The 16164-nt window shown below is 41.7% G+C and overlaps 1 protein-coding gene across 1 annotated transcript in view; it reads right to left on the reverse strand.

Annotated features, from left to right (window-relative positions):
* JAZF1 (JAZF zinc finger 1) overlaps positions 1-16164 on the reverse strand; it is a 404878-nt gene that overhangs the window by 21456 nt on the left and 367258 nt on the right. Inside the window, exon 4 of the mRNA XM_077491352.1 lies at positions 12044-12213. Coding sequence (XP_077347478.1) covers positions 12044-12213 — 170 coding nt within the window. The remainder of the gene's footprint in view (positions 1-12043; positions 12214-16164) is intronic.

Here is a 16164-nt window from a genome sequence, read left to right on the forward strand (position 1 = left end):
ATACCACGTGACATAAAAAATTCCTAGGGTTTCTGTTAAAAAAATCATTTATAATATTTGGGGGTTTTAAGTTATTTTCGAGCAAAAAATACTGATATAAATTCATAAAAACAAAAGGTGCCAAAAAAAGCCTGGTTGGCAAGTGGTTAAGCTGGCCATTTGTGAGTAGTTTTATTTTCCTTAAGCCAGCAGGCTGAATGAAAAAAAAAAAAAAAACTGAATATAGCAAATAGAATAAACAAGATAACAACAGCTTTCAAATTGATAAGTAAATAGTTTTTTGTGAAGTAAGACTAATTGCTTCTGGGAAGCCACACCTGCAGGAAAGGGGAGAACATGAATTATGATGGTGGACAAGACTTCGTTCAGCCCTCATAAAACCCGTACAGCACACAAGCAACAGGCAGGGGGTAAGCAAAGTAAAGCTGGAGCCGGATCCGAGTGAGTAAGAGAAATAAATTCTGTTGCTATAATTAATGGGGACTTGCTACTTCTTTTTCCACTCCGCTAATGTCAACATTTTGTTGTGTGTCTTGGTGGAGCTTGCCAAGGTATGGAGGTATGAGGCGAAGAACACTGCCAATCTTGTAAAGGGGTTTTACTGCCTGGCTAAACTGCACTGAGGATGACAAATGATGAATTCAGGCAACAATCATAAAAGATAAAAACGCGGCTGATGGTGGCGCAGAAAATATCTCACGACTACATCATCTTTTCAAAACACTTAGCCTTAATCTAACCCTGAAACGTATCCCTTAGGCCCCATTCACACCCAATCTTTTACAAACGCGTTTTTTCTTCTTCCGCGTTTACCTGCAGCTCGCATAGGGCAGCCTGCTTATTTCAATGGGCTGCCCTACGTGGGGCAAATGTGGCAAATTATCTGACGTAGCTTTTTGCCGTGTTCTTTATCGCCCGTTTTTTTTCTTCTCCATTTGTTTTGGCAAAACCTTTATCGGCTTGCTGCGTTTGGGGTAACATTAACAATGCATGCCAATACAAAAGCGGTATGTGTTTTTAACACATTTTGTAAATGCGTGCATTTATGAAATGGTCAGGTTAGAATGGAGCCATGGGGCATTTTGTACACACGTAAATGCAGCACTATAGGAATCAATGGGGCCACACACACAGCTTTTAGAAACAAAAACATGTGCCGAGTTTAGTGGTGTACAAAAAAGAATTGGACACAGCTATATCTGGGGCCTTACATATCTGTAGATTGTGCACATGTATGCATGTCATGGCATGTAAACACATATATGCATACATGTGTAAAGTCAACAGAAGGATTGTATGTACTGTATATTTGTAATTGTATGTATTGTAAAGCCCCATACACACTATCATATTTTCTGCTGAGTTTTTCCTTCAGATTTACCAAAACCATGTAGTGCAAGGGCCTGCCTGATTGCATACACATTGAAACTCCTAAGGTTTTACCTCATATTATATGGTTTTGGTAAATCTGAAGGAAAAATATCAGCAGAAAATCTGATAGTGTGTATAGGGCTTAACGCTTAAGGCTACATTCACACTTGTGATTACGGCCGGTGCAAATAGTAGCAGCAGGATTCAGAGATTCCTGCTGTGGCTCTCAGTGGATAGGCGCTGTTCACTATAATGACAGGTTGCCAGCGGCCACAGCTATTCGTGGTTCTTTGCATACCTTAGTCAGTGCAATTCTTCACAAAAATAGTTTACCTTTTAGATTTTTTCCGAACGTGTGTAGAGAATTCCGACGCACAAAGTGGCACGCATGCTCAGAAAAAATTTGGAGACGAAAGCTATTAGCTACTGGCCTCTACATAGCCCCGTCGTACGTTTTGTACGTCTCCTTGTTCCGAATGATCGTATTTTCCGACAAATTTGTGCAACTGTGTGTATGCAAAACAAGTTTCGGCCAAAATCCGTCGGAAAAAATCAGACGGATTTTGTGGTCGGAATGTCCGACCGTGTGTATGGGGCATAAGACTGGGATGCCATTAACCAGTTCCCAACTGACGCACACCGATGTATGTCGGCAGAATGGCGTGGGCAGGCATATTGGCGTACAGGCACGTCCATTTTTATATGCCGCCCTGCCATCGCGTGCACGCCGCCGGCCGATCGATACCCGTGATTGTCTCATGAGGAGGCTGAACGAGGAGATGCCGTTGTAAACACCATCTCCCTGTTCTGCCTAGCAACAAGTGACGCTGATCTCTGCTCTATGTGATTGGAGCAGAGATCAGTGTTCACTAACACAAAGCCCAGCCCCCCCACAGTTAGTAACATGCCCCTAGGAACACTTAACCCCTACACTGCCACCCCCTGGTTAACCCCTTCACTGCCAGTGTCATTTACACAGGGATCACTGCATTTGTATAGCACTGATTGCTGTATAAATGACAATGGTCCCAAAAATGTGTCAAAAATGTCCGTTGTGTCCGCCATAATGTCACAGTCACAATAAAAATCACTGATCGCCGCCATTACTAGTAAAAAAAAAATATATTAATAAAAATGCCCTAAAACTATCCCCTATTTTGTAAAAGCTATAACTTTTGCGCTAACCAATCAATAATCTCTTATTGCGATTTTTTTTTAACCAAAAATATGTAGAAGAATACATATCGGCCTAAACTGAGGAAAAAAAAGTTTTTTTATATATTTTTGGGGGATATTTATTATAACAAAAAGTAAAAAATAATGCGTTTTCTTCAAAATTGTCGCTCTATTTTTGTTTATATCGCAAAAAATAAAAACCGCAGGGGTGATCAAATACCACCTAAAGAAAGCTCTATTTGTGGGAAAAAAAGTGCCTCAATTTTATTTGGGAGCCACGTCGCACAACCACGCAATTGTCAGTTAAAGCGACGCAGTGCCGAATCGCAAAAAGTGGTCTGGTCTTAAGCCAGCAAAATGGTCCGGTCTGAAAGTGGTTAAAGACCATGTGCGTGTAAAGGCAAGCATCCCAATACTTTTGGTAATATAGTGTATGTTGTGCTCTATAATAAAATTGAATATTTTATCTTGTGTTTGACAAGATACCTGACACAAAAGCCTTGGAGAGAAAGAAAAAAGCACACCTTATATTTATTCATCTCCTTGTATCATTACGTTTTATTTCCTGCCCTCTCCATGTTTGTCAGCTTTCCTGTGCCTCATTAATTCCGTTCCCTTGTGACTTAATGGTGTACAAGATATCTTTGAGACAGTCCTTGTGCACTGGAGATGAAGGCGATGTGATAGGAAAAGCAGGCAGGAACAGTTTGCTTATTTGGGCAATAAAAGGAGGGCTGGCAGTCAAACAGAGAGCAGACAGGATGTAGCAAATTACAGGCCTCTACCTCCAGCTTTTCTCTTCTGAAAAAAAAAACACTTGCTGCACTAGAAATACCCCCTGGGAAAATGCACCCTTCTACGGTCACAATGGCTTGTTTGCTTCCTGGCTGAAGACATTGTCTGGTTTACAATACATCCTCCCACTGCCAGCACTTTCCTCATAAACAAACTGTATTCTTGAAAAGCAAAAGGATGCGTCAGTCTAATGGCCATCGGTGGCCATCTGAAGGTCTAAAAGAGCTGACCGCCAATCCCAGACAAAGCGGGCAGGGGGGGTAGGGGGGGGGGACAAAAAATCTTGACAGCTGCCATCAGCCAGAAGCTCTGGGTGCACTAATGGTGCCATAATTAAAAACAAGAGCTGCATACAGTAGATTAGCTGGGTGTGCCACAGAATACCAGGCTAACACTAATTTATTGTATCTGGCTGCGCCATAAATATGTTCACACTATTAGAGGTTTAAACGGACAGGAATAAACATCATGCGAGACACAAGTGTTACTGAGAGAGTCAAGAGGCTACAGAAGAAAGAGGCCCAGTCAAAGCAGCGACAGCCCCAGGCACCCCCTCTGCATGCGCAGCGACAGAGACACCGCATTTAATTGCTGCTTTAATACGCTTTTATTTACAGTCTCTCCCTTTCAATGCGCAATATTATATGTGCACGTACCTCTAGGCATGAACAGGGGACAAAGGCAATTAGGAAAGCAGCTGAAAACGCCAGCAATTATATTGTCAAGTAAAAGATTAAGGTGTGCATGGAAGGGAGCAGAACAGAATTTCAACAAGCCTCAAGCAAGACTGTAACATGTATCGTGTGGGAGATCCTAAACGATGCAATAAAATCAATAGAGAAGGTACTAGGTTTGTAAAGTAAGCTGGAACGATCTGTTCACAATAATTGCATTTCTATCAAAAGAGAAGGTTCCATTACTCTGCTGTGGCCAGCTGTTAAGTGGGGTCTTAAAGCTTGGCTAAATTAATAAAAGTGATTAGCAGTGCGACCAGAAGTGAGGTCATCTCAGTCCAGAATTGGGATTTGATGAAGATATTGGCACCTGGCCAGAGGGTCTGTGCTGCAAGGTCCTGGAAGTGGGGTTGGTATTAAAGAAAAGAGACCCTCTGTAGGCTGAATGTACAATATTAAAGTGTTACTAAACCCAGGACCCTGCATTCACTATATCTGGTCTCCCACAGTACACAGAACATGAAAATCCAAATAAATTTTAGTAAATACAAACCGCTAAATACCTTTTCTCATCAGCAGTATATAGCAGTCTTATGCCTTCTATGAGTGTTTGGCTAAAGCTTGTAGGAGGAGTTTTTATTCTCCTCTGACTGTCCTGTGAGGCTTAATGACCCCTGGCTTTCTGTCTGGACAGTGCTGATTGGCCCTGTGCTGATCACATGCACCCTCCCAAAAAATAGCAATACACACCAAACTGAGCATGTGCAGAGTGCCCCCAAGGCTCTGTTCTATCAGGAGATAGATTGATGACTGTGGAAGGAGGGGAGGATCAGTAAAGTCAGGATCAAACAGCCTTTTTACACAATGTGGAGAATTAACTCCTTAGGTTCCACGGTGAGTATAGCAAGCATGCTTTACTGCATATACATTTAGTAACACTTTAAATGTAGTGTCCCTTTAAAGCAGCCTTTTGTGAGATGAGCTACAGCTAGCCACCTAAAGTGATAATGAACCCTTATTATTATGGTTTTTTTTTAAAGTTGAGGTCCACACTTTCATTATACGATGATTGTTTTTAAAATTACAGTCAGTCCCCAAACCAGTGCCTGCACCCGTGCATGCATGTTACTGACTCGTGCTGTTTGTGTCTACAGATAAACGCAATCCCCAGCAAGCCACACCTCTGTTCCCTTCTCCTAGCAATTTGACTGACAGCAGCAGAAGCATATTGCTCCCTAAGACCCCTTTCACACCACACCGCCCATAGCCGGATTTGCGGCGCATTTTGGCCGCTAGAAGGGCACTTTTACCCCCTGCTAGCGGGCGAGAAAGGGTTAAAACCGCCGGCAAAACGCCGCAATAGCGGAGTTTTTCCAGCGGCATTACAGCGCTGCCCCATTGATTTCAGTGGGGAGCAGCGGTGGAGCAGCGGTAAACACACCGGTCCTTCACCGCTCCAAAGAAGCTGCCGGCAGGACTTTTCCCTGACGTCCTGCCAGCGCACCGCTGTAGTGTGAAAGCCCTGGGGCTTTCACACTACACACAATGGTGCAGCTTCTTTAGGGCGGATTGTAGGCGCTATTGCTAACACTATAGCGCCTGCAAAACGCACTGGTGTCAAAGGCCTCTAAAGGAGGTAGATCTAGGAGGAAATGCAGATTGCGGAGGACCCAACCGCAGTGACAAAGGATCGCAGGTAGGTGTTTGGGGACAGAGGGACATAAAAAGGTACCTTAAAGATGAATTCCAGGCATGGTATATTTTCACATAACTGCATTGGTTAAAGTGGTTGTTAAGCCACTTCTATAAAATGCTCCTATTCCCTCTGTAATATTACAATAAGCTCCCCTGTGTCTGTGTTATATAATAAATATACTTATCTGTACCGATAACACATCAGCTCCTGGCGCTCAGGTGCCTCCTCTGCCCGGCTGGCAGTTCCGGGGAGGAGAGAGCAGAGGAATTACATGATCACAGGGAGCCACTGAGTTATCGGTACAGATAAGCAAATTTATTGTATAACACAGACGAACTTCTTGTTATAATACAGAGGGGATAGGAGCATTTTTTTTTACATTTAATATATAAGGAGCAGGAGTTGTGAGGGTGGGCACTGACACCAGCAGGCAGGCAGGGAGGAAGGGGGGAGAAAGCACAGAGGAGACAGATAGCAGGGCTGCAGATGACAGAGGAAAGCTGACCGCAGTGTCAGTGCTCAGCAGCCATGATACACCGTGGTCAGTTTACAAAGGGGAGGTTATAGCCAGATAGGATCAGACAGGTATTTTTAGGTGTTACAGGGGTCTAAATGACACAGCACAATCACTGTGCTGTATAACATGCTTTAAAGGAACAGGATTATTTTTTTTATTTTTTTTCTGGGTTAACAAACGCTTTAAGCTTGGACAAATTTAAAATAAAAATTTATACCATACCTGGAATCTGGAAATCACTGATGTAGACACCACTATCAACACCTAATTTCTGCTTTTGTGTATATAGCATTCCAGAACGCCAGTGTGTATGGTGTACATTTCTGGATCTCGTAAAAATAGGTCTGCGTGATGTAACTATTCATGGGAATACATGTTTCTATGTGGAGGTTGGATGGTGGGGCTTGTTGGGTGTATGGTGTATATATGGTGTTTCTATGCATGTGCGTTGATGATTGTTGAGTTTCTACTGTTTCTATTGGTACATGTCTGAGTAAATGTGTTTGGTGAATTGTCTTGTGTTTGTAAATTGGTCTTGTGCGAATGTGGGGTTGTGTGTATGCATGCCTTGGGGCCCATTTAGTCTTGATATAGGTGCATCCAAGGGGGCTAAGGGACTGTTTTATTGGTCCATCCTCATTCCCCCTATAAATCTAATTTTGATCATTAATTTATGTGTCACACTAGTACTGTATATATAGCGGTGCTATTTTTTATAATTTTCTTGTAGCTGTGACTGTGAGGCCAGTCGTGGCACTCGCTTCCCCTTTATCTGGCCCAGTATCCGGCTCACCTTCCCCTAGGCATCACTGGGGGATTGGCATTTAGATCTTATGTATGACACCCTTTCAAGAGGCAACAGTTGTTAAACTTTTGTTTGATGTTATGGTAAGCCCCAAGAAGTTATATTATGATGTATCTTGTCAAAATTTTTTAATTTGTAATGAAATATGTACTGTTAAAATTTCCTTCAACCTTTCAGACAATCCCACCGGGACCCTGATGAAGCAGCTGTGAACTGTGAAACTCATGGCTAACCAGCGGGACACAACATTTTTCCATGTATTTGTATTGTTTTTAATATTTGGTATATAATTAGATTTGTAACCTTTGTATGGATTATGAACTACCCCACTTTTGTTTTGTAACGGGATTCATTAAATATATTGTGTTATCTATTTGTGTTGTCATTTTGGTACGGTGCCTTGCTTCTGATATAACTATGTAAGAATATACTATAACTGGAATACTAACTATGCTTAAACTTTAAGATTCTATTTATGTACAGTGCCTTGAAAAAATATTCATACCCTTTGAAATGTTCCACATTTTGTCATGTTACAACCAAAAACGTGAATGGATTTTAATGAGAAATTATGTGATAGGCCAACACAAAGTGGTACATAATTGTGAAGTGGAAGGGAAATGGTAAATGGTTTTCATTTTTTTATACAAATAAATATATGAAAAGTGGGGCGTGCATTTGTATTCAGCCCCCTTTACTCTGGTACCCCTAACTAAGTCTAGTAGGCCCAATTTCCTTCAGAAGTCATCTAATTGGTAAATAGAGTCCACCTTTGTGTAATTTACAATATATTATACAATATACATATATATATATATATGTGTGTGTGTGTGTGTGTGTACAATATACATTTTATATATATATATACACACACTGTATTTTCAATATAAATACAGCTGTTCTGTGAAGCCCTCAGAGGTTTGTTAGAGAACCTTCGTGACCAAACAGCATCATGAAGGCCAAGGAAAACACCAGACAGGTCAGGGATAACGTTGTGGAGAAGTTTAAAGCAGGGTTAGGTTATAAAAAAATATCCCAAGCTTTTAACATCTCACTGATCACTGTTCAATCCATCATCTGAAAATGGCACAACTGCAAACCTACAAAGACATGGCCATCCACCTAAACGGACAGGCTGGGTAAGGAGAGCATTAATCAGAGAAGTAGCCAAGAGGCTCATGGTATCCACAACTCAGTTTCATAGTTTCATAGTTACATAGTTAGTAAGGTTGAATAAAGACACCAGTCCATCCAGTTCAACCTGAGCCAGTGTCTACAATTGTTCCTATCCCTGTACATTGCACACTCACATTGGTCCCTACCCTCAAGTAGCCCAGGTGGTAGAATCTTTCCACAGGACAACTATTAAGCCCCATACACACTATTGAATTTTCTGCAGATTTTTGTCTTCAGATTTACCAAAACAATGTAGTGCAAGGGCCTGCCTGATAGCATATAAACTAAAACTCTTAAGGTTTGACCTCATGTTATAAGGTTTTGGTAAATCTGAAGACAACAATCTGCAGAAAATCGTGTGTATGGGCCTTTAGTTGTGCACTCCACAAGTTTGGCCTTTGTGGAAGAGTGGTAAGAAGAAAGCCATTGTTGAAAGAAATCCAAACATGTGGAAAAAGGTGCTCTGTTCAGATGAGACCAAAATTGAACTTTTTGGCCTAAAAGAAAAATGCTATGTGTGGTGGAAAACACTGCACATCACCCTGAACACACCATACCCACTGTGAAGCATGGTGGTGGCAGCATCATGTTGTGGGGATGCTTTTCTTTAGCAGGGACAGGGAAGTTGGTCAGAGTTGATGGGAAGATGGATGGAGTAAAATACAGGGCAATCTTAGAAGAAAATCTGTTAGAGCAGTGATTCTCAACCAGGGTTCCTCCAGAGGTTGCTAGGGGTTCCTTCGGCCTTGGGCAATTTCTGCCTCTCAGATAAGTTCTCACTGACACCATTGATCTTTTTAGCTATCCGTAAGGAGGTAATTCTTCCCAATGACCACAAGTGTAAGGACCATGCTTCCCACTGACCATCACTCTAATGTATCATAAGTTGTAGATTTCTAAATTTTAGCAGGGGTTCCCCGAGACCAGAGAACTATTTCAAGGGTTCCTGTGTTGAAAAGGTTGAGAAAGGCTGTGTTAGAGTCTGTAAAAGACTTGCGCCTGGGGCGAAAGTTCACCTTCCAGCAGGACAACGACCCTAAACATACAGCCAGAGTTACAATGGTATGGCAGACCTAAATCCAAATGAGACACTGTGGCAAGACTTAAAAAAATTGCTGTTCACAGATGCTCTCCATCCAACCTGACAAAGCTTGAGCTATTTTGTAAAGAAGATTAGGCAACCATTCACTCCCTAGATGTGCAAAGCTGGTAGAGACATCCCCAAAAGGACTTGCAGCTGTAATTGCAGTGAAAGGTGGTTCTACAAAGTATTGACTCAGTGGGCTGAATACAAATCCCCGCCACACTTTTCATATATTTATTTGTAAAAAATTCTGAAAAATCATTCCACTTGACAATTATATGCCACTTTCTGCTGGTCTATCACATAATATCACAATAAAACCCATTTACGTATTTGGTTGTAACGTGACAAAATGTGGAAAAGGTCAAGGGGTATGAATACTTTTTCAAGACACTGTATGTGCTAAAAATTATTTTTAATTGGATGTTCCAGCTACTAGTTTCAGACTTCTTTTTAGGAGATCCAGAAATGTACACCATGCATACTGGGGTCCTGCAATGCTATGTACACAAAAGCAGAAATTAGGTATTGTCATATAAACTTGCTGTCTTAGTTTCATGACATCAGGACTTACAGAATGCCAGAGTTGGCTCTTCCACAACAAAGGTGTGCAGTTACTACGACAGTGATGTCACTCATTTCTGGTTAGCGGATTTTGGCTGATACAGCCAATAACATATATGCCTCCATTTTTGCCTGGAAAGTAGATTTAAAAGGACACGTTTTTAACTACAGTACATATATGAAAACTAAAAGTGGTTGTAAACCCTCACATATACCCAGTGAAGTGAGTGGCCTCAGGTTATACACAGAGATGAAACAAATCTCCCTACATAAGTTGTACCTATTTATTTGCAACATTTGTCCTGAACATCCTCAGAGATGGAAAGGATCTTCATTAAAAGGATTCTTCACAAAGGGTGCTGAAGTTACACACTGTACAAGAGCTCAAAGAGCTGATTGGAGGGAAGGGACACTCCCCTTCATACAGCACACAGGAACAGAGTTAAGTCTGTCAATCACAGACTGATCCCTCCCTTGTCACCATTTTAGCTCTTGGCGTCAGGAAAACTTTTCAAAAGTGAAATCCACTTTGCACTTCCAAGTGCAAACTACAGGCACTTGAAAGTCCAGTTGCTGTAGATCCGAGGGGGGCATGCAAGGAAAATAAAAAAACAGCATTTTCGCTTGCACATGATTGGATGATGAAATCAGCAGAGCTTCCCCTCATTTCAGATCTACCACTCGGATTTACAGCGACCACACTTCCAAGTACACTTTCAGTGGAATTTCAAGTGCACTTGTAGTGCAAAGTGAATTTGCCTTTCATAAAATAACCCCCATTGTGCCTTGGAGAGAGGCAAGTAAACACTATAGAAATATGTGATTTGTTCAGATTTCATGTTGGAGGTTTACAACCACTTTAAGTATATCTAAAGCCAAAGCCTAAAGCAAAAATGTGTTATATTGCAGATTACCAAAGTTCTTTTATTACAATAGATGTTTTTATTTTGTTTTCATCTAGCTTCACATCTATTATTTTACAACTTCCTTTAACAGACCAAGCTGTTCATCCAATGTGGCAGCTAGAGGGTTGAAACAAACCATTTGGCACTGACAGGTACCTAAAATAGTCAGATTTGATTTATTTAGGAAAAAAACAGCTTGAAAAGTGTTAGCTGGAGATCGAGTTTAATTTCTTAGGTCCAACTGATTTTGCTAGTGGATCTAACACTACTCTCTCCACAAGCTGATGTCTAGAGCAGTCTAGGTTGCTCCTCCATCCAGAGCGGAGACACCATATAACATGAAATGTGTTATTGGCAGGATCACTAGCTAAAAAAAAAGAAAAAAAAAAAAAAAAAAAAGAATAATGCCTACAAAGAAACCACAGCAACTCCCTCATCTAAGAATTGGTAAGCTGTGATATATTACATTTAGGCTCCGTGCATACCTGGGTGTTTTGGGATTGCAGCAGTATTGCTGCGATTCCACCCATGAACGCAAAATGCTCTACAATCGTAAAACTCTGATTCAGATGCCGTTATTGTCAATGGCACCTAAAACACGATGCGGTTTTGTCACGATTTATCATGCGGCGAATTGTATCCCGTGAAGCTAGTTTCCCAAAAAGGAGCAGGAGCAAGAGAGCAAGAGAAAATGACACCAAAATAAAGGACAATTATCACTGGAACAAGATTTCCCTACAATTCCTGGTTTGGTAACAACTCAACATTTTAAATTTTCTCCCACTTTCAGTCCTGTGACAGTGGTCACTATTGGGGGCAAAGACACCAATAAAAACAGAGTTCGATAAAAAAAAAAAAAAAAAAAAAAAAATGATTTTAGCTGCACCTTAATTGATATAATAATGGAACGTGCTCATACATAGACTGAGCATGTATGTATCTGATGTATATAATAAAAATAGAATGGAAGATACAGTCATCTGTCCATGCTGGAGGTTCCTGTACAAGTTTTCTATTGCTTTCTGCACCACATTACTTGCCACCATACTGAAAGGCCACAATGGTCAAATGTGGCCACCACTATGGAACTATAGCAGATCCTTCAGTATATGCTTTATACATATTGTATTACATTTTTATGTGGTGGTTTATATCAAATGTTCGGCATCATACAAGCTGTGCTCCATAACTCAATCAGAGGAAACCTGTTAGCAGTTACCTTTCAGTGTCTCTTGTTGATTTTACAACCTCTTACAGTAAATCTTAATTTTCCATTTTACCTTATATCTCTTTTTACACCCAGGAACTGGACAGGCAAATGGCTTTTCATCCCCTCCATTCATACACATGGAGCTCAGGATTGCTTCGGAGCTAATGGCACTCTCTGTGGTCCAGGATTCATCGCTATCGGAGTCTTCATAGTCCACTTCTTCCTCGTCATACTCACTACCTGCAGAGGGGGAAGATAGGATATCAGGATACATTATCACTGTGCCATATAAAACATACTGCCAGCATTATATGAATATGAAGGTGCACTTTGACAATATAAGATACTACTCTCACACATCCATTGCCTCTTTATACAATTTCAGCGGTTTTAGGAACACATGGAAATATATGTAGTCATCAATTCTATTTGTCTCTATGTTGCTGGATATGAGTGGCTCATTCATTGAGATTAGTGGTGAGACATCCATTGGTGCTCATGTGGACTGAACACCGCTGGGACAGATTGCTTCTCTTTTTTTATAGAAGAATGATAAACTTTGCTGTTACTTTTAACATGCTGGGAAATATATGCCTGCAATATTTAGCTCACAAGCATAAGTAACCACTTAGCCCAATAACAACAGGTATTAGCCCTGGGGCAAGGTGTGAGCAGATCGGTTGCAGGCTGTCCCACTGTCCGGATGTATCTTGCAGCGTTTAATTGCCAGTAGGTACCTCCAAATTCCAAATATCCAACTTTCAAAAAATAGTAATATAGCAATAAAATACAGTATATGACAACTATAAGTTAGAAATTAAGGATGACCATAGTAAATATTAATACCAAACTGTAAATATCACACAAGCATTAATATAAAAAAAAAAAAAACAGGATTAACCACTTGATCACTGGGCACTTAAACCCCCTTCCTAACCAGACCAATTTCCAGCTTTCGGTGCTCTCACACTTTGAATGACAATTACTCAGTTATGCAACACTGTACCTATATGACATTTTTGTCCTTTTTTTCAAACAAATAGAGCTTTCTTTTGGTGGTATTTAATCACCAATGTTTTTTTTTTATTTTTTGCGCTATAAATCAAAAAAGACTGAAAATTTGGTAAAAAAAAAAATCTTTCTTTCTGTTAAAATTTATTGCAGAGTATTGGCGAGTATTTGTAGAGTATTGCAGAGTATTGCTGTGTTGCAGAGTATTGGCAGAGTATTGCACAGTGTTGCAGAGTATTGGCAGACTATTGCACAGTATGGGCAGAGTACTGCAGATTATTGGCACTGAGCAGCTCTGTGGGCACTACACATGCAGCCCACAGCGCTGCTGCAATCTCCCCCCCTCTCCCCTTTCACTGTACAGAGAGGGGAGGGAGGAATCGACGTGACATGATGCCAGTTTGTTTACAAGTGATCGCTCCGTCATTTGACAGAGCAATCACGCGGTAAACGCCGCTACCAGTGGCCGTTTACTGTGATTCCGTGATGCACTGGCGGTCACGGATGTTTGCGGGAGTACTCCCCAGGGGGTGTGTAAGAGCAAGATTCTGGGAGGACATCCATGGACGTCCACCCAGAAAAACAGGACCGTGCTGTAGCTGTCTTTCGGCTATGGCCCAGTCGGCAAGTGGTTAAGCTGGAATATTCTGCTCCAGCTTGGATCTGTTTGGCCACTATGGACAGCACATTAGATAGATTTCTCAATATCAGACAATGTCTTTGTAAGAATTCTTCGGCTATAAAGGTACAACAAAATATTAATGTATATGCTAAAAAGAACAAAAAACTATATATAATATATAAATATAAAAACTGACTAATGACACCACAAAGCAACTTAGTTACTCCTTGATTATTTCCCACCTTGACTGCTGCAACTCTCTCCTTAATGGCCCTTACACAGGCTATCCCCCCCTGTAGTCTATTATGAATGCTGCTGCTAGACTAATACACCTCACTAACCGATCTGTGACTGCTGCCCCTCTCTGGCAATCCCTTCGCTGGCTTCTCCTACCCCACCGTGTAAAATTCAAAATAGTTACATAGTTACATAGTCAGTAAGGTTGAATAAAGACACCAGTCCATCCAGTTCAACCTGAGTGAGTGTCTACAATTGTCCCTATCCCTGTACATTGTACACTCACATCCATACCTACCCTCAAGGAGCCCACAATCCAAGGTCCCCATTCATATACTAGGGCCAATTTTGGACAGAAGCCAATTAACCTACCTACATGTCTGTGTGTGTGGGAGGAAACCGGAGTACCCAGAGAAACTTCATGCAGGCACAGGGAGAACATGTAAACTCCAGGCAGGTAGTGTCGTGGTTGGGATTCGAACCAACCACAACACTACCTGCCTGGAGGTGTATTAGTCTAGCAGCAGCATTCATAATAGACTGCAGGGGGATAGCCTGTGTAGGGGTAGGCCATTAAGGAGAGAGTTGCAGTAGTCAAGGTGGGAAATAATCAAGGAGTGAATAAGTTGCTTTGTGGTGTCATTAGTCAGTGCTAACCACAACATCGCCCCCAGCTACATCACCAACCTCATCTGCAGATATCACCCAAATCGTCCCCTCTGCTCCTCTCAGGACCCCCTGCTCTCTAGCTCTCTTGTTACCTCCTCTCATGCTTACCTTCTGAACTTCTCCAGAGCCTCTCCCATCCTCTGGAACTCTCTGCCCCGGTATATGCGATCAGCCCCTAATGTGGCTTTAGGAGATTCATGAAAACTCACTTATTCAGGAAAGCCTATCCCACACTCACCTAACAACTGCCACCCCCATCAAATCATTCCCCACATCTATTACATTTTGTAACACCACCACCTTTCTTTAGAATGTAAGCTCTACGAGTGGGGGCCTCCTGTCCCTTCTGTATTGAACTGTACTGTAATTGTGCTGTCCCCCCTCTACATCGTAAAGCGCTGCGTAAACTTTTGGCACTATATAAATTGTGTATAATAATAATAAAAAACAAAAGAGCTGACAACAGGTTTAAAGTGTGACCACTTAGCAGCACTGGTTGCTCTTTCCGTATGTTCAAATGTTGTGCAGCTCTTGAAGTCCTTGTAGTGATGGAGCTTCCCTACAGACTCCCCACCATCCCCTCCCAAATACATACATTCCTAGGGCCCGTGACACAGACCATTATAGTGATAGCCCAAAAAGAATGTGGGGAAGGGGAAGCAAACAAGTTCTGACACGCTCTACTTTGAAGTGTCAGAGCTTGGCCTATTACATATAGTAATGAATTTGGGTATACAGGGAGCATGGTGGGCCTGCTTAGGCACCTCTAACAACTTTATTTTGGTAAAATGTAGGTAAACCCCAACAATGAACATCTTAATATTTGCTTATTTTTTATTTTGCTAAATATACTACTAAAAAGTTTTTTGTTATATATGTTTGAGCAGTGCAAAAATACCCATTCGTTTTGCCAGAATTCTTGTGAGTTGATAACTTCCTATGCTCTCTGCTTGTATTTAAGGAGGGATTACGGAGATTTGGAGAGGGAGAAGAGATGAGGATGGATTATGGAGATAAGGAGAGGGGGAGGAGATGAGGACGGATTATGGAGATGAGGAGAGGCAGAGAGGAGAAAGGGAGGAGTTATGGAGATAAGGAGAGGGGGGGAGGAGAGGAGGATAAATTGTGGAGTGGGAGAGGAATTTCGGATGTATTATAGATTTAAGGAAAAAGAGATGAAGAGGAATTATGGAAATGGGGAGGGGGGGAGCTAAAGAGGGCGTTATGGAGATGAGAAGAGGGGGGAAATGAAGAGGGGTTGTGGAGATGAGGTTCAATTGTGGAGAGGGGAAAGGAGATGAAGAGGGATTAGGGAGATGAGGAGAGGGGGAGGAGAAATTATGGAGAAGGAGAGGAGATGAGGATGTATTATGGAGATAAGGAGAGAGAAAAGGAGATGAAGAGGGATTAGGGAGATGAGGAGAGGGGGAGGAGAAATTATGGAGAAGGAGAGGAGATGAGGATGTATTATGGAGATAAGGAGAGAGAAAAGGAGATGAAGAGGGGTTATGGAGATGTGGAGCGGGGGGGAGCTTAAGAGGGGTTATGGAGATGCTGAGAGGGGGGAGGAGATAAGGAGGGGTTATGGAGATGCAGAGAGAGAGAGAGGAGTTAAAGAGGGGTTATGTAGCTGAAGAGGGTTTATGGAGATG

The sequence above is a fragment of the Lithobates pipiens genome, unplaced genomic scaffold (assembly GCF_037356315.1).
Source record: "Lithobates pipiens isolate NorthernLeopardFrog02 unplaced genomic scaffold, aLitPip1_a1.2 Scaffold_19, whole genome shotgun sequence".
In the NCBI taxonomy this organism is placed as follows: Eukaryota; Metazoa; Chordata; class Amphibia; order Anura; family Ranidae; genus Lithobates; species Lithobates pipiens.